The sequence below is a fragment of the Monodelphis domestica genome, chromosome 2 (assembly GCF_027887165.1).
Source record: "Monodelphis domestica isolate mMonDom1 chromosome 2, mMonDom1.pri, whole genome shotgun sequence".
Lineage (NCBI taxonomy): Eukaryota > Metazoa > Chordata > Mammalia > Didelphimorphia > Didelphidae > Monodelphis > Monodelphis domestica.
Genome location: NC_077228.1, coordinates 192,357,728 through 192,384,504, shown reverse-complemented (window position 1 = coordinate 192,384,504; position 26,777 = coordinate 192,357,728). Strand labels below are relative to the sequence as shown.

Below are 26,777 nucleotides of genomic sequence, written 5' to 3'. Positions count from 1 at the left end.
AAACTAAACTTGGGGCTCTTCTGACAATAATTATAAAGGTATTCAACTAATCATTATTCTGAGTAGGAATCTTTCTCCACCCCCACCAGTTGATTTCCTGAAGCAAAATCTCAATAACTAGAAACAATTTTATTGGTGCCCTTTTCCTTTTTTGTTTCCCCACATCATTATCATTTTCTAATTACTACCCTCCCTGTTCCCCCCCCCTCTCCTTCCCCCGGGCAACAAATTAATACTGTCGAGTAAAACGAATTATCTCATTGTCATGTTGGAAATGTGTGCCTCGTTTCTCCCCCCCCCCCCCGCCCCCTCCCCCGCCCCCCGTGGTCTACCACCTCTTCATTGAGTGCCCAGAGGCATCGTGCTTCACCAACAGCTCTCTTAATATTTCCCCTAATGCCTTGTTAATACGAGGCTCAGGGCTGGAAGGGAAGGACTTGCGACAGACTTCAAGAAGCTAGAGGTGGGTAGAGGCAGGGACGTTTCTGAGCAAGTTACACACCTTAAGGCTGGAGGAGCAGGTAGAGCTCTCACACAACCCCTCCTCTTTTCTCCCACCCGAGTTTTTGTTTTTCTTTGTACCCCCAGCGAACGGACCAAGTCCTTGGCATATAAGGACATATTAATAAAGGCTTACTGACTGCCAGGCATTTAGCCAGTGAAGAGATCCCCTCCTTCCTCTCCAACTCTAGATTAAGAAGGAGGCAGTGACGTTTTAGGGCGCCAAAAGATGGGCTCCAGACCCGTCACTTATAAAACCGACATGGACCCCTCTAGTTCCAGATAAGATCCCCTCGCCAGACCCCCTCCTTCCTCCCAACCCCACCACTGACAAGATCCTCAGTAGGAGGACAGAAGCGAAATGATGAGTTTCCGGGAGTTAAGCCTTGGAGGCTGAGAGGGAAGGCGGAGTGGCTATGAGACACTCCCTCGCCCCGCCCCGGTCCAGTCCTAGGGTACCGCCATAGGCTAGGAACCCCCACCTCCCCCTCTCCTCGCCACTTTTCCCCTCCTTTGCCCTCCCCATCGCCCCCCGCCCCTCTCCCGCCTAGCCTCCTGTTGCTTTAAAAGTTTCCTCGCAGGGCTGGGCTTGGGGTTCTGGCTGCAGTGGAGCTATGGCTGTCCTTCTTGGGGTGCGACAGTTGGGACGGTTGTCTGCGGGACTTATTGGGGTATTGGGGGTTCACACAGCTTTAACGCCTGTCCAGGGCTGGCGGAGAGCTGGGCTCCATGGAATCAGCCTGCTCAGGTACTGGGGAGTCTGGGGATGGAGGGCACTGGGGGTTGGGGATAGAGGAGCGAGGGGGATGGGGTGGCCCGGAATGTAAGAAGCAGATATTCCGAGACCGGGCATTTGGAGTCTAGGAGAACCGCGATGCTGCCCAGCCCTTCGTGGGGTGCTCTGCGATCTCATCGGGATGCTCTGCCCTTTGGACCCATTCGAGACCAATGTGGTCTGGAACTGAAGTCTTCCCCCAACCTGTCTGAGGTTCCCAGAGTCTGTAATTTCTTGCTTCCTCTCCTCATTCCCTTCCTTCGTGGCTAGGGCTGGAGAGCTCTGGCCTGCCTCTTTTCATCAGATAGGAGTCTGAGTAGCTAACTCTGTGAATCCACAAAAGGTTATGTAGGACCCTCTAGAGTTAGCTAGCTAAAATCCTCAGGCCTGAGTTGGACTTGGGGGAGGGAAAGGAGCCATCCCTTCCCTAGGCTCTCCCCCAATCAACAACCTTGGGTTCTTGGGTCTTTAGTGGTAAAAACCCAGCCACTCTTCAGCAGAGTTCTCATCACATTTCATTTTCAGACCTGCCTCAGCTAATGAGAATGGGAATTGGGGTATTTGGGTGAAGTGAATTGAGTGTGACTTCCAAATTGCAAGACCAGAAATGTTGAATCCCCAGAGCCCTCCCTGATATCTGACTCCTCACTGATTTCTTCTTCATTCCTCGATAAGACGTCTTCAGTCAGGGTCCTTCATGGTGGGATATAAGTGCTAACACTGGGGATATTTTTCAACAGTTAGACAATATTGAGACTTCCGCTTTGGATATTCATTAGGCCTCTGAACCCTTCAGGTAGAAGCTCAGGGAAGGCTCAGTGGGTACTGATTACGACTCTGGCTCCCATATTCCCTATACCTACACTTGGAAGAGAGAGAGAGCCAGAGAGACAGAATAGAGACAGAGAGAGAGTGACAGAGACAGAAAGAGAGAGAAAGAGAAATACAAGCAGAGATATGGAGAGAATTTATTAAGGCTTTTAGTATGTAACAGTTACTGTTCTAAGTACTAGAAATATATAAACAAGCAAACAAGACAGTCTCTGTCTCAAGGAGCTTCCACTTTAACAGGGGAAGACCACACATAAAAGGAAGCTAGAAGGAAAGGGTAAGAAGATATTCAAAAAGGAGGTAAAGTTGGAAAAGGTCAGAGAATGAGTTAAGTCTGGCATGAAGCAAGCATGGCTGTAGACCTTTAGGAAAAGGTATCTTGGCCTAGGGACTCATGAATTAGGAGAGAAGGCCTCAGAGACCTTGTGGACTATGGAAGATGGTGAATCAAGGCTCTGGATGACTGAGCTCAGAGGTGACAGAGAATTAGGGAGTTGCTAGGTCTGAATTGAATTAAGAAAATAAAAGATAAAGCAAGACAGAATCAGTTTGGACAATCTATCTACATGGACTTACAAAAGTCTGAAATTTCCTAGACAGATCACATTCTGCAAAAGAAATAAGCATTAATTTTCTGCCACTCAAGTTATTCTTAGAGGCTAGGTGACCATTTGTTTCTGCTTCATTGTAAAGGGAGTCTTTGACTTGAGAACTCTAAGCTGTGTTCCAAGAAATGGTCGATTTAGGCATGAGTTAAGTGATATATATAGGGTCTTAAACCCTTTTTCATATCCTGATCCTTTGGATAGTCTGTTGAAGCCTATAAACCCCTTCTCTAGTTAATGCCTTTTTTTTATGTGAGGTTAATGTTTTTAAATGTATAAAATAAAATGCATAGTAATTACAAAGGAATTACATTGAAATAATCAATTGAAATATGTTCATCAAAATATTCATTAAAAATTAACAAATGCACAGTCCCTAGGTTAGAATGTTAGGATTGGGATCTCATATTACTGCTGGTGTGGTTTAAGGATTTGGATTCAGGGAATCAGGATCTGGATTTGGAGTCAGGAAATTTCTATTCAAATCCTGGCTTTGCCATCTATTACCTATAAGACCTTGGATAAGTTATTGGGCCTTAGGTTTCTCATCTCTAAAATGAGGAAATGGGACTTGATGTCTGAGGTTCCTTCCCATTCAAAAGCTATGACCCAATTATAAGGGACTTCTGCATTTGAGACACATTTATTGAGAGTTCATTGTGCTAGAGTGGGAAATAAGGACAAAGGTGAAATGGTCTACTATGAAGGCTGAAAGAGTACAACACATGCTCAGACAAATATATACTATGTACACAGGGCAGCCAGGTAGCTCAGTGGATAGAGAAGCAGGCCTAGAGACAGGAAGACCTGGGTTCAAACATTCTGTGTGACCCTGGGCAAGTCACTTAACCCCAATTGCCTAACCCTTACCAGTCTTCTGCCTTGGAACCAATACTTAGTATACATTCTAAAAAAGAAGGGAAGGGTTTTTATTCTTAAAAATTAATATATATATATATATACATATATACACAGAATAATTTCAAAAGGAAGAGAACACTAATTATGGGTTGTGGGAGGAGAGGGGAAACAGCTAAGGCATCAAGTAAGAGATAGCACTTGAGCTGTGCTTAATTAATCTCTAATTCCACTGTCTTAACTCTTATTGCTTGTTTATCCTGTATATAGCTTGCTTGTATATATTTGTTTACATGTTGTCTCCCTCATCAGATTGTAAATTCTTTGAGGGCAGGAACTTTTCCCTCTTAGGATTGTGCCTGGCACATAGCAGTTGTTTAGTAAATGTAGATTGACAGCATTGATTGGTGGAAACTTGTAATTGTAGGGGTAATGAGGTAAGAAGGAAGTGTATTTTGTCTACCACTAACCAAGTTTTAAAAATAAATCAGTGAAATTGCTCTTGTGCTATTTATTTCATCTGCCTGCCAGAAAATACCTTCTAATAATGGATTTTGTAATGATCTTGTATGTTATTTTGGTCCCTTTATCTTTATTTATTTATTTTAAATAGAATGAGCCTCTAAATGTTGTCCTAGTGTAGGGATTTAGGCTATTTTCATCTGGTTGGGTTTCCAACTGCATGCATTATCTTCCAATAGCATGTGATTTTTAAGTTATAGGAAAACTTCCACTTTGATATTTCATTTTCAGTAAAGTAGTAAACATGTATTAAGCACCTACTATATATATATATATATATATATATTTTTTTTTTTTTTTTGGCCATTCACTGCTGAACACTAGGGAGAACCTGACTGGTAAGCAAGGTTGAGACTGGCAAGCAAGGGGCTGCTTTTTACATAGAGACCTTGCTTTTAGGCTTTCTTTTTTCTTTTCCCCATCCTGAATATTAACTGTGTTGCCTTTAGAAAAATCATTTTCCAATCTGAGCATCAATGACTTTATTCATTAAATGAGGAGATTGTATTGGATGGTGACCCCAGTTTCTTCTAGGTCTAAAACACCAAGAGAAAAACCAAGATGGACTACTACTTCTACTTCCCTGGGGAAACGCGAAATATAGCCTCTCTTCTCCCTACAACGCTAGCACCTTCATTTCATTTATTCAAATATTTTCCAACTTTCTTCATGTCTTTTAAAAATTCTAGTTGACCTTGTGTCCAAGCTATATTTTTCCTTTGAGATTTTGCTTATAAGTGTTTTGGAGTCATTCTCTTCTTTTAGGTTTGTGTCTTAAGCATCTCTGTCACCATAATAGTTTTTTATGGTAGGATTTTTTTTTGTCTTAATATGTTAAGGATTGAGTTATTCTGGGATATCAGAGATAGCTCAGGCTAGAGACCTGCCAGTTTTCAGTGCTTCCAACAGTAATCTGATTTAGGACTATATCTGATTTCTGCTCTTGTGGCCTGAGTTCTACAAGTTCCTGACATAGGTTTAGCTCTGAGCAACACACCTGTTGGGCTTGCCCTGTTTGGAAAGTTCTGCTCTGAAAAGTTCAGATTGGCAGAACTACAGGCTTATTTTAGGTCTGGGATTCCTGACCTGGTTATTCCATGTGGCAGGCTTCAGACAGACCTAGAAACTATAACTGAGACCTCACTCTATTCTAGGGTTGGAAATCAGACAGCTGCTGGTGCCTCTGAACTTTCTCTTTGTCTGCCTATAGTCTATACCAGCCTGCAAGTCCTTTTCATCCTTCAAATGCTACCTTTACACATAGGGCCCATCCTCAGTTGTCTCTGGATCTGTAACCTAGAGCTAGATAATGAGATGCCAGTTGGCATATATCCTACTCTTTATATAAGACTTGGGCAGCTAGGTGACTCAGTAGTTAGAGTACTGGGCCTGGAATCAGGAAGACATGAGTTCAAATTCAGTCTCAAAAACTTACTAGCTGTGTGACCCTGAGCACATCATCCTCTTTGCTTCTGTTTCCTCATCTTTAAAATGAGCTGGAGAAAGAAATGACAAACCACTTCAGTATCTTTGCTAAGAAAACTCCAAGTGAAGTATCAACCTGGAAAATATATATATATAACTATCAAAGTAGTAATAATAACAGGTCTTTAATCAGGGTAATTTTGGAAACCACACAGAGTTGTAGCTCTGGAATTATAATCTGGGAAGCCACACAGAGTCATAACACTAGGATTCCACTGAATTATAGAAGGGAGGGTGATTAAATAGTCTTAAGAAGGGAGAGTGCGATAGTTAGGTCTCTTGAGTTCACAAAAGCTTGCAAAAGAAGCAATAACTAAAGAGGATGACTTGAAGTAGCCTCTGATTCTTTAGGGTTGGATTGTCCTCTTTAATTTTAGTACTTAAGCAAAGGAAGCTTAAGTCCTGGGGAAGAGGCAAGACCAATTTATAGTTAATTTAATCATTATCATTTGTGTTCTCTGTTTTAATAATCATGGAAAGTCATTAAGGATATGATCTGAAAATAATGCCATGTTTTCCATAGTAGGATAAGGGGGTTCACCATTAACCAAAAGGAGGTGTTAAAGGGACAGATGTGCTGGGATCAAGTTAGTCACCTTAGTTTGAGCTTTGCTCAACAAAGCAGAGCTGTGGGAAGAGAAACAATGGCAAAGAGCCAGGCTAAGTCTGCTTTGGCAGATAGGCCATACAAAAGAAGGGTAACCCATTTCCCACAATTCATTTAATCAGTCCATCATGAAGTAGATGGACCATCAAGAAATCTCTTCTGCAATTGGTGGGTTCTCAGAATGGCTTCCTTTTGTAAAAACATAAAAACTATAAACAGAATACACACGTTTCCAAAATTCACAGACCTGGCAATGAAAAAAAGCACCATTGAATAAAAGGAAACAAACAAATATAACAGATCAATAGTAAATAAAAGAAAAATTCTAGTTGAATATTCTATGTAAAATAAAACAATCTTAAAATGTTTGCTCAAACACATATCAGGTAACTGTTGCAATATCTGAATGCTAAGACCACTCAAATGAACATTTCCAATTTCAAAACAAATTCAAAATTAAATTCAAAATTCTCATTTTCCCCAAGGAGAATAATATGCTAAGGATCCTTTTTTGTCACATTGATGAATTCACTCTTACTTTTATTTATTTATGTTTTTAATTAAAAAAAAAAAACCTTACCTTCCATCTTCAAATCAATACTGGGTATTGGTTCCAAGGCAGAAGAAGAGCAGTAAGGGCTAGGCAATGGTAGTGAAGTGACTTGCCCAGGGTCACACAGCTGGGAAGTGTCTGAGGCCAGATTTGAACCTAGGACCTCTCATCTCTAGGCCTGACTCTCAATCCACATAGCCACCCAGCTGCCCCCAATTCACTCTTATTTTAACTTCTTTTAACTGTTTATTTTAACCAAGAGTCAAAAGGTGGGGGTGAAGTGACTGTAGGTATTGTATCAATTTAGTTGCCTTTAACAATGCTCAAATGGATTACATATTTTATCCATATAGACCCCTACTTTCAACACTTATTTCAGATCCCTTTTGAACTCTTTTGCATTTTGTTCAAATTTCACAGTACTTCTGTATATTAGAGTTAATGCCATATTAAATAACAAATCAGAATAACTAGAGATCTTCTTGAGGTAACAAGATAGACCATAAATCATTCTTTTCTAATGACAATTGGTTTAATCTCACTAAATAGATTTATACCTTACTTTCAAAGACCACTCTAATTGTTACCATAACATTCAGGTATTTTCCAGAACCTCATAAGGGCTAACAGGCAGATGACAAGCTCAGTACCCATCTATTTGATCATTTGAATAACTTTAATGTTCTATGTACCTGCATTTTTAGTTCTTATGTATCTCAACATTAATCTATCTAAAGATTGCATCACCCATCATGATTATAGAAAATTGCCATAACAGGAAAAAGAGGGACATAGCTATAGTAAGGGAGAAATGGTCCTCTAAGCTTTTACCTTCAGAGAGAATCCTAGCTGCAGTTCACAGATATTATCCCATTGGGCTCTGTTACAACTATATTCGTTTTTAAAATTACCGGCCTTCAAGGTCCTTTCCTAAAATCTAAGCTCATCCTCATATAACCTAATAACATCATCTGAAATTAGTGTCCTGGGAGATCATGGAAGATTGACTGAACAACACACAAGATTGAGTCTCTGCTCTTTGCCTCTCCATGTGCTAGAATGCTCTGTGGAGTATTATTAGCCAATTATCCTTGTCCACAGTCTGAAGAACTCTCTGTCTTAATCTTTGCTTGAAAAATTATTCATTGTGACTTTTTTTCTTGAATTTTCCAATCAAGACTTGGCCTGATATATTTCTGCTTGTTTTACTTTACATCATATCATTTATATATGTATATATCTTTCCATGCTTTTCTATATTCATCATGCTCATCATTTCTAATATTACAATAATATTCCATTACATTCATAGATCACATTTTAGCCATTCTCCATTCAATGGGCTATTACTTTGTTTTCAATTCTTTGTTACCACAGAAATATTATTTTCTATATTTATATAGAAATATGTGTGTAGGGGAGAGGCCTTCCTTCCTTCCTTCCTTCCTTCCTTCCTTCCTTCCTTCCTTCCTTCCTTCCTTCCTTCCTTCCTTCCTTCCTTCCTTCCTTCCTTCCTTCCTTCCTTCCTTCCTTCTTTTCCTCCTTCTCCTTTCCTTCCTTCTTCTCCCTTCTCTCTTTTTTTAATCAGTGACCTTCTTGGGATACATGCTTAGCAGTAGAATTTCTGGGACAAAGGGTATGGACATCTTAGTCAATGCATGTAATTTCAAGTCCTTCTAGGATTGTGTAAATATTGCCCAATTGCACAAAGGCTATCCCTTTCCCAAGGGTAGAGAGAAAAAGGAGACACTAGGTTTTGGCATCAAATTGTGACCCTTGGAGTCTGGATTTAGGATTTTTTCTGAAGTGTCATCTGTATCTGGCTCCACAGAAATATTCTGTCCTAGCCTCTGGCAACAATGAGAGAGGTCTTACTTCCTGTACTCTGAGTTTCTCAGAGGAGTTTTCCCCATTAGTTCCAGAGCACACTAGGAGAGAAGGCTTCCTTCCTGCTCTATCTTCATAGCCCAGCCTAGGAAATGGGGTTTCTCCCTACCCTTCCCTGCATGCTCCATTTCCCATTAGCTAGCATCAAAGCCTACTTTCATTCTGTCAGGTGATTAAGAACAGGCTGAGTAGCCTAATGTCCAGTCCTTAAGACACTGTAACTGTTATCTCTACTTTGTTTAATTGACACTTACCTTGGAGGCAGATAGGTGGTGCAGAGAGCAAGCACTAAGCCTGGAGTCAGGAAGACAGTTTAAATCCAGCCTCAGAAACTTTCTGTGTGACCCTTGACTAGTCACTTTAGCTTTTGCCTCAGTTTCCTCTTCTGGAGAAGGAATTGGCAAACCATCCCAGTATCTTTGCCAAGAAAACCCCAAATGAGGTCATGAAGAGACAGACTCAACTGAACAAGGAATACTTTAGGGGCCACAAGTGAGATAAAATCCCTCTGCTGCTAATAGAATCATTGTTTAAGTATTCAATTTCTTCTTTTGTCAATCTAGGCAATTGATATTTTTGTAAATTTTCACCTAGATTGGCATATTTTTGCCATATAATTGAGCAGAATAGTTCTTAATAATTACCTTAATTTCCTCTTCATTAGAGATGAGGTTGCTCTTTTTATCTTTGATATTTGCTAATAGAATGAGAAGGGAGAAATAGAGTACTTTGTGTCTTAGAATGCTACTTGTAAATTCTAATGTATAGAGTGTTTGGCAACATACACTTTCATATCCCACCACAGGAGAGATAAGACTCTTCATAGCATCCAGGCAATTCACTAGTAGTTTAAGATCTGGGGAGGGACAGAACTGCCACTTGTTCCTTTTTATGGAAAATTTCCAGGTACTAAATAAGTGCCTCACCAGTCCCTCTTGCCCTTGATTTTTCTCATAGGAGTCTCTGGCAGCTCTCTTTAGCAAACAAGGCATTCCCACCTGACTGTTATACCTGGGCTACCATCTTTCTTGGAGATGATCACATGGATGAATTTCTTTTGTCTCTATGTATCACTCTGGATCTTTTATCACAACCTTATAACTACTACCAATCACATAATTAGACTTAAAAGAGCCCTTGGAGGTGACTTTGTCCAAAGGCTCCTTTTACAAATGAGAGTTTGTGGGCAGGGTTTAAAAAAAAAAAAAACCAATACTTTTCCTAGCTGTGTGGCCCTGGGCACATCCCTTAACCCCCATAGCTCATCCCTTATTGCTCTTCTGTCTTGGAACCAATACACAGCATTAATTCTAAGATGGAAAGTAAGGATTTAAAAAAAATTTTAATGCTTTTCTTAGATGTGTGAGTTAAACTCCCAATACCATCCACCTTCTCCACTCTTGCCAATAAAAGGGATCTTTAATATTTCTTGGGGAGCCCATCCCAGCTCCCCCAAAAAAGGAAATTAAGATGTCTCCATAACTCAGAATGAAACTCAAGAGGAGCCCCAGGGACACTTTTGAATAGTCTCAGTGGTTTCAGTGCTCCCTAAGAGATTCTAACTACCCATAAGGTCTGATGTTACAAGTCAACAGGATGCTTGTACTTTGAAAACCCTCAAAAGACCCTCTAAAAATAGCATTTTAGAAAGACTTCCAATGAGATAACATTAATTAAAAACTGCCCATAAAGTCTGCTGTGAGTTGGTCCACAACCTCAGGAATTACTTGCAAAAGTAGCACAAAAGACAACACGGCCATCCAATGCAGCTGAGGATGTCTCCAGATGTAACAATCTTTCGTGCCACTGGACCCAGGCTTTCAACGCCAAGAGAGTGGGACTGTCTCTGTGCATCGACTTTTCCACTTAAATCTCCTTCACGCACAAGTGTCTTTGTGCACACTCATCTATCATAGATGAAAATGCACAAAGACAATTGTCATCCTCAGTTACGGAGAGACTACTACTACTATAACTACTACCAAAATAGGATGGGAAGTTATCCATCTAACCGAGGGTTTTGTCCCTATTGGTGCCTCTGAGGGACATTTGAGAGGAAATAGTAAGGATATGAACCTCAAAAGGTTAAGATTGTTGCTTAAATCCATAGCTTTTAGGAAAGGTAATATAGGTATCTTGCCCACATCACAGGGGTTAGAGATGTGGCACCCTGGAATCTGGAAATTCTGCATAAAAATTTTTGGGCCTCCCTCTGTACCAGAGAAGTCTGAATTTCTTCTTTTTCTTTTATGAGTTGTTTACACTATTTTATTGTAAAGTTCCAGTTAAGTATTTGGTCATAGGCTATATATAGGTCAATGTTAAGTAAAAATGAGTTTCCAAACCTTTTCTGTGTTTTCTGCTGGTCTTCATGTGTCATCTGCAGCTTCTGCAGAATTCAAAAAATTCCCATTTAATTTTTTTATGCCAGCCAACAATACAGTGAAACTGCAATTGGCAAAGTCGTGATGTGGAAAGGATACTCCTACTATGTAATGGGAAAATGCATTAGCAATTTTCCAGAGTTGAATTTTTAAGTCCTGGTCCAGACATTCAATATTGATCTGACTATTCACACATTATTTCACCTTTTTTGACCTCCAAGAATAGTCAGCTGAATGGTATAATAGATAGAACAGTGATCCTGGAGAAAGGATAGACCTGAGTTCAAACCCAGCCTCAGCTACTTACTGGCAATGTGACCCTAAGCAATTCACTTAACCCCTGTCTGCCTTGGCTTCCTCCTTAAATGAGATGACAATAATAGCACCTATCTTCCAGGGTTGTGAGGATCAAATGACATGTAAAGTGCTTTGCAAAACTTAAAGTGTTATTTAAATGTAAATAAAATTAAATATATGAAAAACCATTCTGCATATCTATGATTAGATATGCTATTAATGTGATATAGATATGATATTAATGTCAGTTGTTATAATTTAAAATATAATAACAATTCCTTAATAGCTATTCATCTGGCATTGTCAGCAAATAAGGCAATACATATAAGTGGATTATATAGATGACTTTTCCACAACTTGCTTGTATTTTAATAACCACTGTGTCTCCACATTGTCTGAAATTTATTACTTACTCCCTACCTCCTTAGGGTACTATTTGAATATTGTGAAATTTAGATTACCCCACCCTACTTAGATCTTACTTTATGGAGATGAAATTGTAATTTCCTGATTGAACAATGAAGGTACTTAGTTCTTACTTTATAGTGAAGCTAGAACTTTAAGCTAAGTCTATTTTAAGATCTTAATATAAAAAGGTGTTAAGTAACTATAAAGGGTAAATTAATCACAAAAAGGTTAAGTAACTAACAAAAGGTGAACTTGACAAAGAAGTGCTAAGTAACTCAAAAGATATAATCTAATCAAAGAAGATGAGGACTAAAGAATGGATAGTCCTAGAGAAAAGCCTCTGATATCATTGGTAGATGTGAAAATTTAGAGGAGGGGACACAAGAGTAAAAAGTCTATATATTTCTCATCACTTCCTCTCTCTGGTACCTTTGGCGGCAGAGAGGTGGCTGGTGGCAGTGTGCTGGGCCTTTCGGCATCTTGGTGTGGCTACAGCTATTGTCCAATTTGGGGGTGAGTTTCTGTCTGAGTTTTTCCTCCTTTACTTGCCAAACTTTATCCTCTTAGAAGCCTCTAATCTCCTTCAGAGATCTAGCAGCAGAGATATTGAACTCCCCCTGGCACAGGCCAGGCGGGAGAAATCCTCTACCCTCTTCCCTCTTTCTCCTTAAAATCCTTCCCTCTATATTAATTAAAATTACCATAAATTTCCAGACTGACTTGGGTATTTTATTTGGTATTTTTTCCCCTGGTGACCAATTAATTTAGATTTTAAGTCACATCCCTAAAATTATCTACATAATATGGAGTACTATTTGAAGTTTTCTAGATGATTCAGGGGAACCATTATGCTAAGTTCTAAATGGGGGATGCCCAGAGAGTTTAGTGAGATGTGTAAGTATGTTGCCACTACACAGAGAATTTCCAGACTGATCCAGAACCTTTTAAATCATTATATGGCACAGGCTCTGGATTCAGTTTCCAGATGGCTACTGGCTATTCCTCTTAGAGTTATGGGTTTTCTAACACAGTCATTCATGGGGCCTCACTGGTGTACTCTCAATTGATTATCAATTTGGCATTCAATGTTAAATCTCTTTTTAAAAGAGGGGTTTACTAAGATGGCATAGTAAGAAGAGTTTCTACAAAAATATTCTTCCAAAAGTCTAGGTTACACTCTATCACACATCCAGCAGAAAGTAGACACAAGCTTAGAGATAACATGTCAAAGAATTAATTCAGAAATCCTATTTGGATGGAAGTCCTTTTCTTCCTTCCTTGATCCTTCATGAAGTTCCCCTCTCGTGTTTGTTATTTTTCCTTGGGCTCCAAGTGTATGTGCCATTGTAGAGTCTTGAGGCTACTTACTATTCACCTTGAACAGGAAATGCTCTCTGAAGCTGCCTTTTTGTTTTGTTATATCATGTTTGTCTTCTCTCTGCTGAATGAGAGGATGCTCTTTTAGGATGTATTGTTTGTTACTGGTGGGGAGGGAAGGGGAATAGAATATTCCCTCTATCCTTGCTGCTGCCTTATTATAAGCACAAGGGGTCAGCTCCTCCAACTGCTCTTCCAACATTTATCTCTCAAAGTAGCTGGTTGAATGTTACTAGAGCAGTCTCTTTCTTTGATATACATAGGGCCAGAAAAAAGTGTGTCATTCTTTCAGTCAGCCTTAATACATTTTGTCAGTTGTCTTCGTCCAATGGCTCTAAGCACTTCATGCCTTTCCAACTTGATCTAACTAGGTTATTCCCACATAGATGATTCCTTTGATTAATTTATTAGAGATGTCATGGATACCTGCTTTATAGCTTTGATTCTGTAACTTAATGAAAGAGGCATTCTTACCTAGTTAAAGATAGCATGACATGGAGTAGCTCATTAGTCTCATTCATTAATGTTAGCCTGATGGATACCTCATTTACAATCTTACTATAAGTTTAGAGCTGAATAGTACCTTTAGGAAACCAAGGGGACTAGAGAACAGAAGTTAGGGATGGAATTAAAAGCTGAGTGTCCTCAATTCACTTGCCAGAAGCCAGACATTGTGTCTAATGTAGATCTAATTCATCATTATTCTGTTTATTTTGTTTATCTCAAATCTGAGGCAAGCTGAAGTTCTAGTGTATTGTGGTGTAGAGGAAATTCTGGGTTTACAGCCAAAAGGCAGAAAGGAAGGAATGAAAATGTATTTATAAAAGACTTTCCATTTGCCAGAAACTAGGCTAAGTCTTAGAGACAAATATAAAAAGAGACAGTGTTTGCCTTCTAGGAAGGAGCTTGTCTTCTAATGTTGCCATTTGTCTTTTGTACTTAAAAAGGACCAATTTTTTTAAGTACTTACCTTCTGTCTTAGAATTGATACTAAGTATTGGTTCCAAGGTAGAAGAGCAGTAAGGGCTAGGCAGTTGGGGTTAAGTGACTTGCCCAGAGTCACACAGCTAGGAAGTGTCTGAGGTCAGCTTTACACCCAGAATCTCTTGTCTCTAGGTTTGGATCTCTAGCCACTGAACCATCTAGTTTCCCCTGGTGATGTCTTTTGACTTGGACAAAAAATGGATTTAAGCGAGCCAGAGTTGTACAAAAGTTTCAGCCTCATGCTTGCTTCTAGCATCATTCAAGGCTAATGGCAAGAGAAAAGTAAAGACTACTGGTGATAGCTCAGGCTACAATGGATGACTTTGGCTTCTTCCATTTCTAAATAAGCTCTAGTGCTCAATAGTGCTTGTTTCAGTTGCCTTAAAACCTTTGGAACAGATTGTTCTCATCTGCCCTTCCCACTGGGAGAAGTCTTCACATGCCTGGGGTAGATGCCCTCCTATCTCACCTTCTGTTGGTTACCTTCAACCTGTTTTAATCCATTTGCCAAGCTGGTTTACCAGGGTGTGGTGGCTACTAGGAAGTATCTGAGATCAAATTTGAATCCAGGACCTCCCATCTCTAGGCCTGACTCTCAATCCTCTGAACCACCTTAGCTGCCCTCTATCTATCTTATTTTGTAGGGTCTTTAATGTGGTCATGGTCTTGATGTAATCACCACATCATTCACAAATTCAGAGGATTTAGGAAGTAACTTACAATTATGTGAACCACAAAGAACTCCCCAAAACCACTAAGGAAAAATAATGATGGACTTGGCCTCCTAGAATTCTTGTCCAAATAAATGGATCAACTATCCTTGACCTTAACTAGCACAAGAGAAACACTAGGTTCCAAGGATACTTAGTTTTGTTGAACATGCAAGAAAACCATAAAATTCCCTGAGCCCCAAGGCTTAATTGTTGGGAAATTATCTCAAGGGTGAGACTGCCAAAAGGCCATCTGTGTATGAAAAGACTGATGGGAAGTGGGTTCAATCTAGGCTGATCTATAGTTAGCCCTATTCCTTGGTTGCTACAACCAGTGCTTCCCAACATGCATAGAATATCAATTGTTATGGTACTAGTTGGTAGATAGGGAATGGACTGGAGTCCATTGAAACATGGTGGTTTCAAGTATGACCAAGGACGAAGGACTTTGTGAGCACATTGCCAGATGAATGTGGGTAGACTCCTGGCAAAGTTCCCCAATTAACATCCCTTCCTTAATTCACTGCTGATAAGCCCAGCCAATTATCTTGGAAAGTGTTTATCCTGGACACCTGAATTCTAAATCAAAAGTTGGCTTAGGATCCTGAAGGATGTAGAATATTCCACCCCTGCTTTGTTTGGTTTTGCCTTTGCTCCTGTTTGGTAAATCGTGTGGGTGACAATTTCAAATAGACTGAAGAAAGAGTGTTAAAATTCTTGAAATCCTACCCCAGAGATTCTTAACTTATTTTGTACTGTGGACTTCTGTGGCAGTCTGGTGAAGTCTATAGAACCATTCTCAGAAAAATGTTTTTAAATGCATAAAATAAAATCAGAGGATTTAAAAAGAAGCCAATTATATTGAAATAGTTATTTTTTAAAAATTCAGGGGGCAGCTGGGTGGCTCAATGGATGGAGAGCCAGGTCTAGAGACGGGAGGTCCTAGGTTCAAATATGGCCTCAAACACTTCCCAGCTGTGTGACCCTGGGCAAGTCACAACCCTCATTGACTAGCTTTTATCACTCTTCTGCCTTGGAGTCAATACAGAGTATTGACTCTAAGATGGAAGGTAAAGGTTGAAAAAATTCATAGACCCCCAGTTATGAACATTGTCCAATGAATGAGCTCTGGGGAAATATTTTTCGTTAATAAAGAGTCATAGGGATATAGGAGCTAGAGCTAAAAGGAACTTTTGTTGTTGTTCAGTCATGTCCAACTCTTCTTTACTCGGTTTGAAGTTTTCTTAGCAAAGATATTGGAGTGGTTTGCCATTTCCTTCTCCAGCTCATTTTATAAATGAGAAAACTGAGGCAAATTAGGGTTAACATGAACATGAACAAACTCTGTAACCTTTGAGTTTTACCATTTCTTCTTACCATTTACTCTGAACTTTATCTGCTTGTGCCTCAGTTTTCTCCTCTGTAAAAAATAGGGGTGACAGGTTAAACAAGAGGCCTCTTCCAGGTCAAGAATCTATGATTTCCTTTTTTTAAAAAGCTTCTCTAAGACTTACTTCCCACATCCATAAAATGGGCATAATTGTCACTGAAATATTGCTTTAAAAAAATCTACCCATCTATCTATTTGGAGCATTTATCTCTTCCATCTCCTACTACTCTCCCCAATCTTGAACAATAAGAGAAAGAAAAATGAAATCCTCTTAATACATATGCAGTACAATAATGTATGTAAAGCACCTTCTTTTTCAATTTTAAAGTGGTATATACATGTTTCTTCTCTTCCTCCACCTTCCTGAACCCCTGGGCACGCCTCTTTTGGACAAGTAACTAGATCGAGGTGATTTACTGTGCTGTTGGAAGGCAGGGCAGATTATTCAGTGTTATTTTGGAGCCCTTTGTGTACTTTCTTTAAGGTCTCTCAAAGCTCCAAGAAACTTAGCCAGTTTTTCTGGAGTCTAGCCTAACTCTTGCAGGTGTACATCCCCTCTGGGCCTCCTGCTTGGAAGTCCCCTAAATGACAGGAAGGTGCTTGCTCCGTCCTTGTCTGAGTCCAAAGGTAGAAAAGTAACCAAAAAGTCAGTCAGGGAAGAGGGAGTATAGGCAGATTAGCATTGACAGATTAGAAATGAACTGATTTGTGGAAGAACACTTGGGTTTAAGGGAGGAAGAGAGGAAGCACAAAACCTGGGATGATCAAAGATAGAGCCATGTAGGTGGAGAAAAACCTGGCTGAGGCTCAAAACAGAACTGTAGAGCAGCAATTGTTCCAAAGGGTCAGATAGAAAGTCATAAACAAAATTGAAGGAGGAAAAATCTGAAACAAAACCTCTGATACGGTGAAGTTGAAACTAAGTATTTCCAAGGGCAGTGATTTGAAACAAGTTGGAGATGGGAGGTTGAATCCAGGAGTCCTAAAAGCATGAGGAGCTCTGAATGGAACACAATCAAGAAAATGTCATGGAAAAGGACAAGCAAGCAAGGTTGGCAACTGATTGTTGAGCCCAAGGAATTACCCGAGTGGTGGAGCACTGTACACAAAGGATACTGACTTTGGAATCAAAGGAATTGGGATCAAATCCTGTTTCTAATATCTCAGTTTCCCTGTTTGTAACAGAGGGCATTCAGATGAGCTTTAAGGACAGGGATGTTCTAGAACCAGCTAAAATTTTTCAGTGTGAGCATTTATACCTTGGAAACTGACAAACACACAAGTCAGGGCTTAATTTATTGGTTTTGTTGATTGCCTGGACTTAAGAAAATGACAGAGAAAATATTAACAATGTAGATTAAACTTTAAAAGTATGTTTTACATTTATTTCTGCCCCACCCCCCATACCCCAAGAAGGGGTAATGAAACATTTACCAACATACCTTTGGCTTTATGATGCCTTCAAACTCTAAATTGATGAGCCAATAATTGTGAACTTTAAGTATGCTAGCCTTAGTAGGATGGCAGCTAATACTACTGATTGGGGCTTCAACATGTGCTTTAGGTGAATAGGTGAATGCTGTAGAATGGTATTTTGGCCATAAGGGCAATTATGTGTGTATCGTAAGGTAGTATTTGATATTGAGGGACTTAGAGGATCTGTTATAATATAAATTATTAGGATATAGAGAGATCCTAGGTCTGTGTTGGTGAACCTATGGCACATGTCAGTCAATCAGCAACTGAAGAGAGCAGCTAGGTGGCACAGTGGATAGAACACCATGCCTGGAGTTGGGAGGTCCTGGATTCAATTTTAGCCTCAGATGATTCTTAGCTGTGTAATTGGGCAAGTCACAACACCGTTTTCCTAACCCTTGCCCTTTTGTCTTATAGTTATTGCTAGAATAGAAAATAAGGGTTTATAAGAAATACTGACTATGTAGGCATCACTGCTGCAGACACAGCAAATATAAAACTAAGACAGTCTCTACTCCCAAGGAGCTTACATCCTACTGGGGGATAAGTACAGGAAATATTTTTTAAAAACATACAGAAAAAGAGAGGCACTAAAACCTACTTGAGATGAGTTTTGAAAGGAACTAAGGATTCCAAAGGCAAAAAAGTAGGGAGGGAGGAGAGCATGTCATACTCCATAGATGGGAATAGCTGACCTGCATAAAGGTCCTGAGGTGGGAGGTCATGTTTACAAGATGTGTGTATGATTGTAAAAAAAAAATCTTACCTTCTGCCTTAGAATCAATACTAAAGTATTGGTTCCAAAGTAAGAAGAGTTTCAAGGGCTAGGGAATTGGAGTTAAGAGACTTCCCCAGGGTCACACAGTGAGGAGGTATCTGAGTTCATATTTTAACCCAGTACCTATCTCTGGGACTGGCTTTCTAGCCACTGAATCACCAAATTGCCCCTTTTACAGGTCTTTAAACATCATTAAGCACAAATGAGGATCAGCCTGTAGAAGTCATCCTATAGAACAGGTACTGAGTTCCCCTATTTCATTTTTAAGGTCCACTTGGTAAGTTCTTCTTCTGGTTTCAGTCTCTGATAAGAGAAACAGACTTAGTCCAAAAGCAAGCAAGCAAACCCAGATGAGCCCTGACCTCATTTAAAATGTAGCTTCCTTGATATCTCTTTTAATTAGGTCTAGCTTTATTTTGTTTTTTACTGTTGCTTTTTTTTTTGAGGTCATGATTGTTCTGTCTTTTTTTTACTTCAGCTAAAGCATATTAGATTCTGCTTCAGCCCCGTATTTTAATTTTGTGTGTGTTTCTGTTTCTAGTGTGTTTCTCACAAACAACTTATTGCTAGAATCCAGTTCCTAATTCAGTCTAACTGCTTCCATTTCACAAATGAGCTCATCTCATTCAGATTCACAATGATAATTATTCTGTATTTCCCTCTATTCTATTTTCTTATCCTTCTCTTTCTTTCCTTCTCTAAAACTTTGTTTTGCTTCTTACCAACATTTGACACCATGTACTAAGATAAAGTCAAAATGGAAACATGATTTATATATAAAGGGTGATAACCTAAGTATGTTAGGGGAGTATGGTATAGTTTGAATATGATCAAACAAGAGAAAGAGAACACTACAGAATATAAAAAATGATTACATCAAATTTTAAAAGGTTTTACACAAACAAAATAAAAGCAAACAGGAAAGGGAAAAATAAATAAAAGGAAAATAGAAAATGAGGGGAAAATCTTTATAGAAAGTTATCTGTGATGAAGGCCTCATTTCTCAAATATATAGAGAACTGAGTGAAATTTATAAGAATACAAGTCATTTCCCAGTGACAAGTGATGAAATGATGTGATCAGGCAGTTTTCAGATGAAGAAATCAAAGCTATCTATATTCAGATGAAAAAAATGCTCCAAAATCACAGTTGATTAGAGAAATTCAAATTACAACAACTTTAAGATTATCTCATACCTATCCAGAAAAATAAAATGACAAATTTTGGAGGGGGTGTGGGAAAATTGGAACACTAATGCATGGTTGGTGGAGTGATGAACTGATTCAATCATTCTTGAGAATAATTTGGAGCCATACCCAAAGGGCTAGAAAACTATGCATACCCTTTGATCTAGCAATACCACTATTAATTCTGTACCCCAAAAAGGTTTTTAAAAAGAGGCAGAAGTACCTATTCATACAAAAGTATTTGTAGCAGCTCTTTTTGTAGTGGCAAAAAATTGGAAATTGAGATGTCCATCAACTATGAAATGATTGAACAAATTGTGGTATATGATTTTAAGGGAATCCTATTTACTATAGGATTATTAATTGTGGTATATTATTTTAAGGGAATCCTATTTGCTATAGGATTATTAATTGAAAAATTAAAATTAGGTCTCAATAATGAAAACATTATATTTTAAGAGATTTATTAATGATCATTAGAATCAAGAAATAAAGAGGATACAAAGTAAAGACCACATGCCCCTGGCTGATTAGCCATTTCAAAATCTCCACTCACCACTATGCTCCCCAACAGGACCAAAAAAAAAGGGCTGGACCCTCCATGTCCCCACCTAATGTCCCCTGTCTACAGGAAGTATATAACAACAGGAAGTCAATGGGCTCCCAGGAAATGTAGTTCTTTTTTAGGGTAACAGATTTTCAATTATACATTCCCCCCCTGAGATCTGGTAGAAGACTGGTCTTTCCAATGAATCTTGTAAACATAAGCAACTTTTAAATTACAATAATTTGGGGATAAGAGGAAAAGAGAACAAAACCAATGATTGCTAGGCACATTGACAAAAAGCCAGTTAGGGGGCAGTCCATTTTGGCATAAGAGTATACATACAAAACAAATGCATTCAACCCCACACAGTTCAAATCACCACATCCCAAAGTTCACTCTGGATCTTCTGATGCAGTGTGTGGTCTGGATAGGCATCTTCATGGTACCTTCTCCAAACAGTTCACTTTCTGAATTCAGAGAGGTATCATGTTTCTTAACCTAAAATTACTCTCAAAAGAATTTAAACTTTGCATTTTAGAATAATTATACATTACCCCCCCCCCCAAAGAGGGTGTTGAAAAACACGGGGATCACTTAGGGATGCATGGCTGAGTTATGAAGTATATGAATCAATTGGCAAGATAAATAAAAACATCAAAAATACAAATAAAAGGGAAAAGATAACTTCTGGATAAAATACAGACTATCAAAGTCTTATGTGAAAAAAAATTTAAGTAAAGGAAAATAAACCTATAATAGGTCTTTGAATCAGGGCCCAGTTAAAGTAATTTCTGTTCCACAAGTCTGCAGGACAAAATGCAATAATATTTCACTTACCCATTTGCAGCCAAGACTACAGGAAGTTGCTATACTATAAGAGAGAAAAAAGGACTAGATTTTTGTGTGATTGGCAAGTGTCATTCCCTGGTCTGATTTTACCTTCATTCTCAGGGATAGGGGAAGCCAGAATGATAGCCAAACTTTGGTACTTGTCTGTGAGTATTTCACAAAAAGTGTGGATACAAGGCGTCCTGCGTCTTAGCATATGTCAAGAATCAGAACCTCGAGTCTCACACTAGGTACAAGTCCTTTTGTATTGGCATAGAAGTTCATCAGTCCTACCTGGATTTGTTTGGTCTTTTTTGACTTTTTGCTTCTTGGAACTCTATAATGACTCTTTTGTTCCCTTCTCCTAGAATCAGACAAAATCATTAAGCAAAGTCTCATAATGTTTATCAACAAATGGCTGGTTTCCATAGTCTAAAGTTTTGGGGTATGTATTAATATTATAGAAAATATATATATTTAACATATTAATGCAAAATCAAAAAAGTTAATGAAAATCTCAATGCTGGTGACATGCACTTCAAATACAAAAAGGAGAGAAAAATAAAACTGAAATAGTATATTGCACATGCAAGCAAAAGCAATAATAAAAGAATTTTAAAAATCAAAAACAGATAGCTTACAATCATTGACACACTGTGTCAGCTAAGGAAAGGTAGAATACAAAGGTTTCTCACCCAGAAAATGAGATCCATTTCCTCTTCAAACTTAGCCATGATGCACTCTGTGTGAGTGCAAATGATTTTCACAAAGTAAGTTTGTTATAAAGAACAGTGATGCAATAGGTAATGCACATTCAAAAAGTATCAAAATCCCCAAAGTTATAATAGCCCATTTAATGAAAATAGCAAACAAACCCACTATCATTAGGATTCACATGAGTCTGCTGTGTGACATTTAAAAATAATGTGATCTTGTCACAAGTTTTTCAGGTGTAGCAATGTTTCAACCTTGGCTGAGATATTTGTTTAAATTGATTCCTGCTATCATTACAAAAATGTGGCAGAGGAGTCTAGAGAGAGAAAAAAACCTCTGTACTATTGATGTTGGGTCTAAAAAAATGTCACCAAGTACCACAAGTGACTTTGTCAAGACATCATGGCTCCCAGCAATCAAGAATCTAGATCATTCTGGTGGAAGGGTAGAGTAAGCTGACAAGTTACAAATGAGAGATGCTCTCTCTTAGGAACCATTTAGGGTACCATGCCCTGGGATCAACTTCCCAGCTCCTTTGGTATGAGGCTGTTATATCCCATCCATTCACATTTTTAAAAATGCAGGAGGTGGGGATTATAATTGCACTTTACTTCAGCCACTAAAATGGACTCTTTACCTCTCATTACAAATAAGTCAGAGGTAGGCAAAATGATCAGAGTTGTTGAAATAAAAAATCTAAAATCATGTCTAAAGACCCCTTAAAAATCAATTTGAGATATTAAATGATTAGATAATTTAGATAGTCTAGATAATCTAAATTATCTAAAGGTTGTTAACCAGGTTGGTGGAGTCCATCATCACCTATGTGACAATTTAACAAAGCCAAAATGGAAGAAAAAGCTGGTTATGGGCTTTTACAATATTTTCACATTGTTCAGTAGTTATAGAGGAAAAGTAACAGAATATTAGATAATAGTTAAAACACAGTAGATTAAATTGATTCAATATAACAGAATAGTATTGAATACATTAATATATGAACTTAAAACAACAGAATTAAATCTTAAAGCAGACAATCAGCAAAATACAATAAAATACAGAGAGTTTCATAAAACAATGGGGTCTGAAAAGGCTTAAAATTTTCACCTCTAGTCTCTTTAAAGTTCCATTCTCTATCCTTTCAGATTCCTTTTGTCAGAACTGTGGTATTTCCCATAGTGAGGGATAACATGGAGTTTAGGAATCTCAAATGGAATAAATCTTAGAGACTGGGCAGGCCCAAATGGCAAAGGGTTGTAGGAAGATGAATTTTCCCCTGAATCTCAGGCAAGATAATTGAAAGGACCAGTGCACTCATGAATGGTAGAAACAAAAAACATCATAAAACTGGAAACTGTTTGAAATAGGCAAGGTACTGCTCTTTCACAGAATGCACCATTCTTGCAATTTATTTCCTGTTTGGAAGAGTAACTTCCTCCTTCCCTTTCCCCCCTGAGGTCCCCTGCCATGTGGAGGCTAATTATTGCCTATGGAAAGCACACCCAGGTCTTTTTACCAGCTGCTGGGAGAGTGGCTCCAAGGACTCCCAGCTTCTCAGCAGCAGCAATCAGCAGCACCAAAAGGATCAACAGAGGCAGCTACCAGGGTCAGGGCCCGGAGCTGGGGCTGGGACCAGAGCAGGAGCAAGAGGAGGAGTGATTGGGATCAAGAAGATCAGGAGCAGATGGCTGGAACAACCCAGGAGGCTGGATTGGGCAGCAGTATCAGCAATACCAGAGGCAGCAGTGAGGAACTGAGGAACATGGGCTCAAGCAGATGGGAGAGAGAAGTGACTTATCTATTCTTTGCCAAGAGACCCCCAGCTAAAAATAGTCTGGCTGGTAGGGAGAGCAACCAGGCAAAAAGTGGAGATGGCAGAAGTACAGCAGCAGCTCTGAAGAAAATTTGGAGTTCTCTCAGAGTTTGCGAGGGTGGGTGGGTGGGTGGGGTGGGAAAGAAGCCTTGGGAGAAGAAATGTGGCTTAAAAATTTTTATCTAGGCTATCTTAAAAAAATTGGGAGTTCTTCTCCAAGTAGTGGTTGCCATCAATTTAAAAATTAAAATTATATCTCAATAATGAAAACATTATATTTTAAGGGATTTATTAATAATGATCATTAGAATCAAGGAATAAAGAAGATACAAAATAAAGACCACATGCCCATGGCTGATTAGCCATTTCAAAATCTCCACTCACCACAGCCATGCTCGCTCATTAAAGTGATTTAAGTAATTTTGCATTTACCCATTCAGTAGCTCTCTCTTCTATTTCCCTCTCATCTCTAACTATTGCAGTTTCCTCTTAGAAGGTGAAATTTTGTATGCAGCTGTAGTTAGAAGATTTTAGAGGTACAAGATGATTATGTTAAGTGATCAATTGGGGAGACGTCTTCTAATCATCATCAGAGGGGATTGTGAAATTTAGATGAACTCCACCCTACTTATTCTTTAGAATTTTATCCATCAGGAATATATACACCCCCACTTAAGTATTTAGTGTTGGGAAGGAAGTTCTATGACCCACATGTGCTAGCAAGTGACAAATCAGAAACAACTGATTGCCTCCTGGGCAGGCCAAAGCAAAGTTTAAGCCACCATTGGTACACATAAGGCACAGGAAGTGATACAAAGAGTTGCCTTTAAATTTCGTGGTCACTTCCTGTGAGGGCATCTTCGCCTTGGAACTTGACTGTGGAGGAGCTTGGGCTTGAGATCTCAGACTGCTTCCCTTTGAATTGCCACATGGTGAGGAAAAAGGCTAATTCCCTTTCCTTGACTTTTTCTGGAGGCACTAGCCTCTGGAGAGGCCCATTGTCTTGGGAGGCTTCATGGCTGAAGGCTGTGTTAAATTTAATCCTCTGGGCCCTCCCCCCACCTCTGAATTCCTACCTGGTTCAGACCAGGCCAGAGAAGCAAGCTCTCTCTTTTTCCTTCTCTCTCTTATTTCCTTAATTTCTTCCCTTTATTTGTAAATAAACTACCATAAAAGTCATTCTGACTTGAGTAATTTATTGGGATTTAGTAATTAAATCCCTGGGGACCAACTCTCAAATATTCAGTCCAACCATAAATTTTACCCCTAACAGTTATAAGAAATCATAAACAGAATGAGTTCATAAAAACCTGGAAAGACTTATATGAACTTATGAAAAGTGAAGTGAGAAGAACCAGGAGAACATTGTACAAAGTAACTGTAATATTGTACAATGATCTACTATGAATGACTTAACTATTATCAGCATATAACCATCTGAGACAACTCCAAAGTCCTCATGATGAAAAATGTTATCTACCATGAGAGAAAGAACTGATGGATTCTGAATGCAAATCCAAGCATACCATTTTTCACTGGAGTCTTTTTTTTAGTGATACATCTTCCACAACATGATGAATATGGAAATATGCATTACAGGATAACACATATACAACCTATATCAAATTGCTTACCCTCTCAAGGAGGGGGGGATAAGAAAAGGAAAGAAGGGAAAGAAGGGAAAGAAATTGCAACTCAAAATATAAGAAAATAAATGTCTACATTTAATTGAGAGAGAAAAAATAAGCTATTACTGGGAGGGAAAAAAATGGAAAAAGGAGACCATTTAGTTTCTGATAGCCATCTTCCTTAATGTGCTCTCCCTTTTATCACTCCCAACCCCTACTTTTATTCCCATCCTCTCCTATTTCCTTGTTGAATAAGATGGATGTCTATATTCAACTGAGTGTGTGTGTGTGTATACTCTTCTCTCTTTGAATCAATTCTAGTGAGAATGAAGTTCAAGCATTGCCAGCCATTTCTCCCCCTATTTTCCCCTCCACTCTAAATGCTCTTCTTTATACACTTCTTTTATGTGATATAACTTTCCTTATTCTACCTCTCCCTTTCCCCTTCCTTCATTGATTTCCTTTTTCTCACTCCTTGATTTTAAAAATATTACTTCAATTTAATCAACTCACATCCATGTCCTCTGTCAGTGCAGACTCCTTCTATCTGCTCTAATTACTTGTGTAATCTTCCCTTATATAGGGATGTAAATAGTTTATTTTCATAGTCTTTTATGATTTTTATTTCATGTTTACCTTTTTATGATCCTCTTGAGTCTTGTGTTTGAATATCAAATTTTCAGTTCACCTCTGGTCTTTTCATCACAAATGTTTGAAAGTCTTCTATTTTATTAAATATCTATCCCCCCCCCCCCCCGGAAGGATTATACTCAGTTTTGTTAGGTAAGTTTTTCTTGGTTGTAATTCTAGTTCCTTTGCCTTCTGGAACATCATATTCCAATCCTTCTACTCCTTTAAATTGAAAGCTGCTAATCTTATGTGATCTTGACTGTGACCCCATGATAGTGGATTTGTTTCTTTATGTCTGCTTTTAATATTTTCTCCTTGACTTGCAGGTGAGAAATTTGGCTATAATATTCCTGGAAATTTTCAATGTAGGGTCTTTCAAGAGGTGATCCCTGAATTCTTTCAATTTCTTTATCTTCTGATTCTAGGATATCAAGGCAGTTTTCCTTGATAATTTCTTGAAATACTATGACTAAGCTCATTTTTTAAAACATTGCTTTTATTTAAGTAGTTCCATAATTCATAATTATCTCTCCTTGATCCATTTTCCAGGTCAGTTGTTTTTCTGATGAAATATTTGACATCTCCTATTTTTCAGTTCCTTTGGCTGTTATATTGTTTCTTGATGTCTCAGAGAGTCATTAGATTCCACTTGCCCAGTTCTAATTTTTAACGACTTATTTTCTTTAGTGACCTTCTGTACCTCCTTTTCCAGTTGGCTTGTTCTGCCTTTTTTTTAAACCCTTGCCCTCTATTGGTCCCAAGACAGAAGAGTAATAAAGGCTAGTCAATTAAGGTCAAGTGATTTCCCTAGAGTCACACAGCTAGGATGTGTCTGTGGCTAGATTTAAACCTAGGATCTCCCATCTCTAGGCCTGGCTCTCTATCCACTGAGCCACCAATTTCCCTTTATTCTGTTGGTTTTTTTTTTAGGGAGTTCTTTTCTTCAGTGAATTTTATTTATTTATTTATTATTTTAAGAATAATTTTATTTATTTTTTAGAA

At 38.6% G+C, this 26,777-nt stretch overlaps 1 protein-coding gene across 2 annotated transcripts in view; it reads left to right on the top strand.

The window, feature by feature from the left end:
• The first annotated feature begins 352 nt into the window (after positions 1 to 352).
• The window catches only part of ACSF2 (acyl-CoA synthetase family member 2), a 48,220-nt gene continuing 21,795 nt past the window's right edge, over positions 353 to 26,777 (top strand). Inside the window, exon 1 of one of the 2 annotated variants that reach the window (XM_056816658.1) lies at positions 353 to 463. Coding sequence is in view for 1 of the 2 variants with exons in the window: in XM_056816657.1 (XP_056672635.1) it covers positions 1,116 to 1,249 (134 nt within the window). In the remaining variant the exon portion in view is untranslated. Of the gene's footprint in view, positions 464 to 942; positions 1,250 to 26,777 lie in introns of those variants that run through there. The other variant, XM_056816657.1, reaches the window with a different exon arrangement.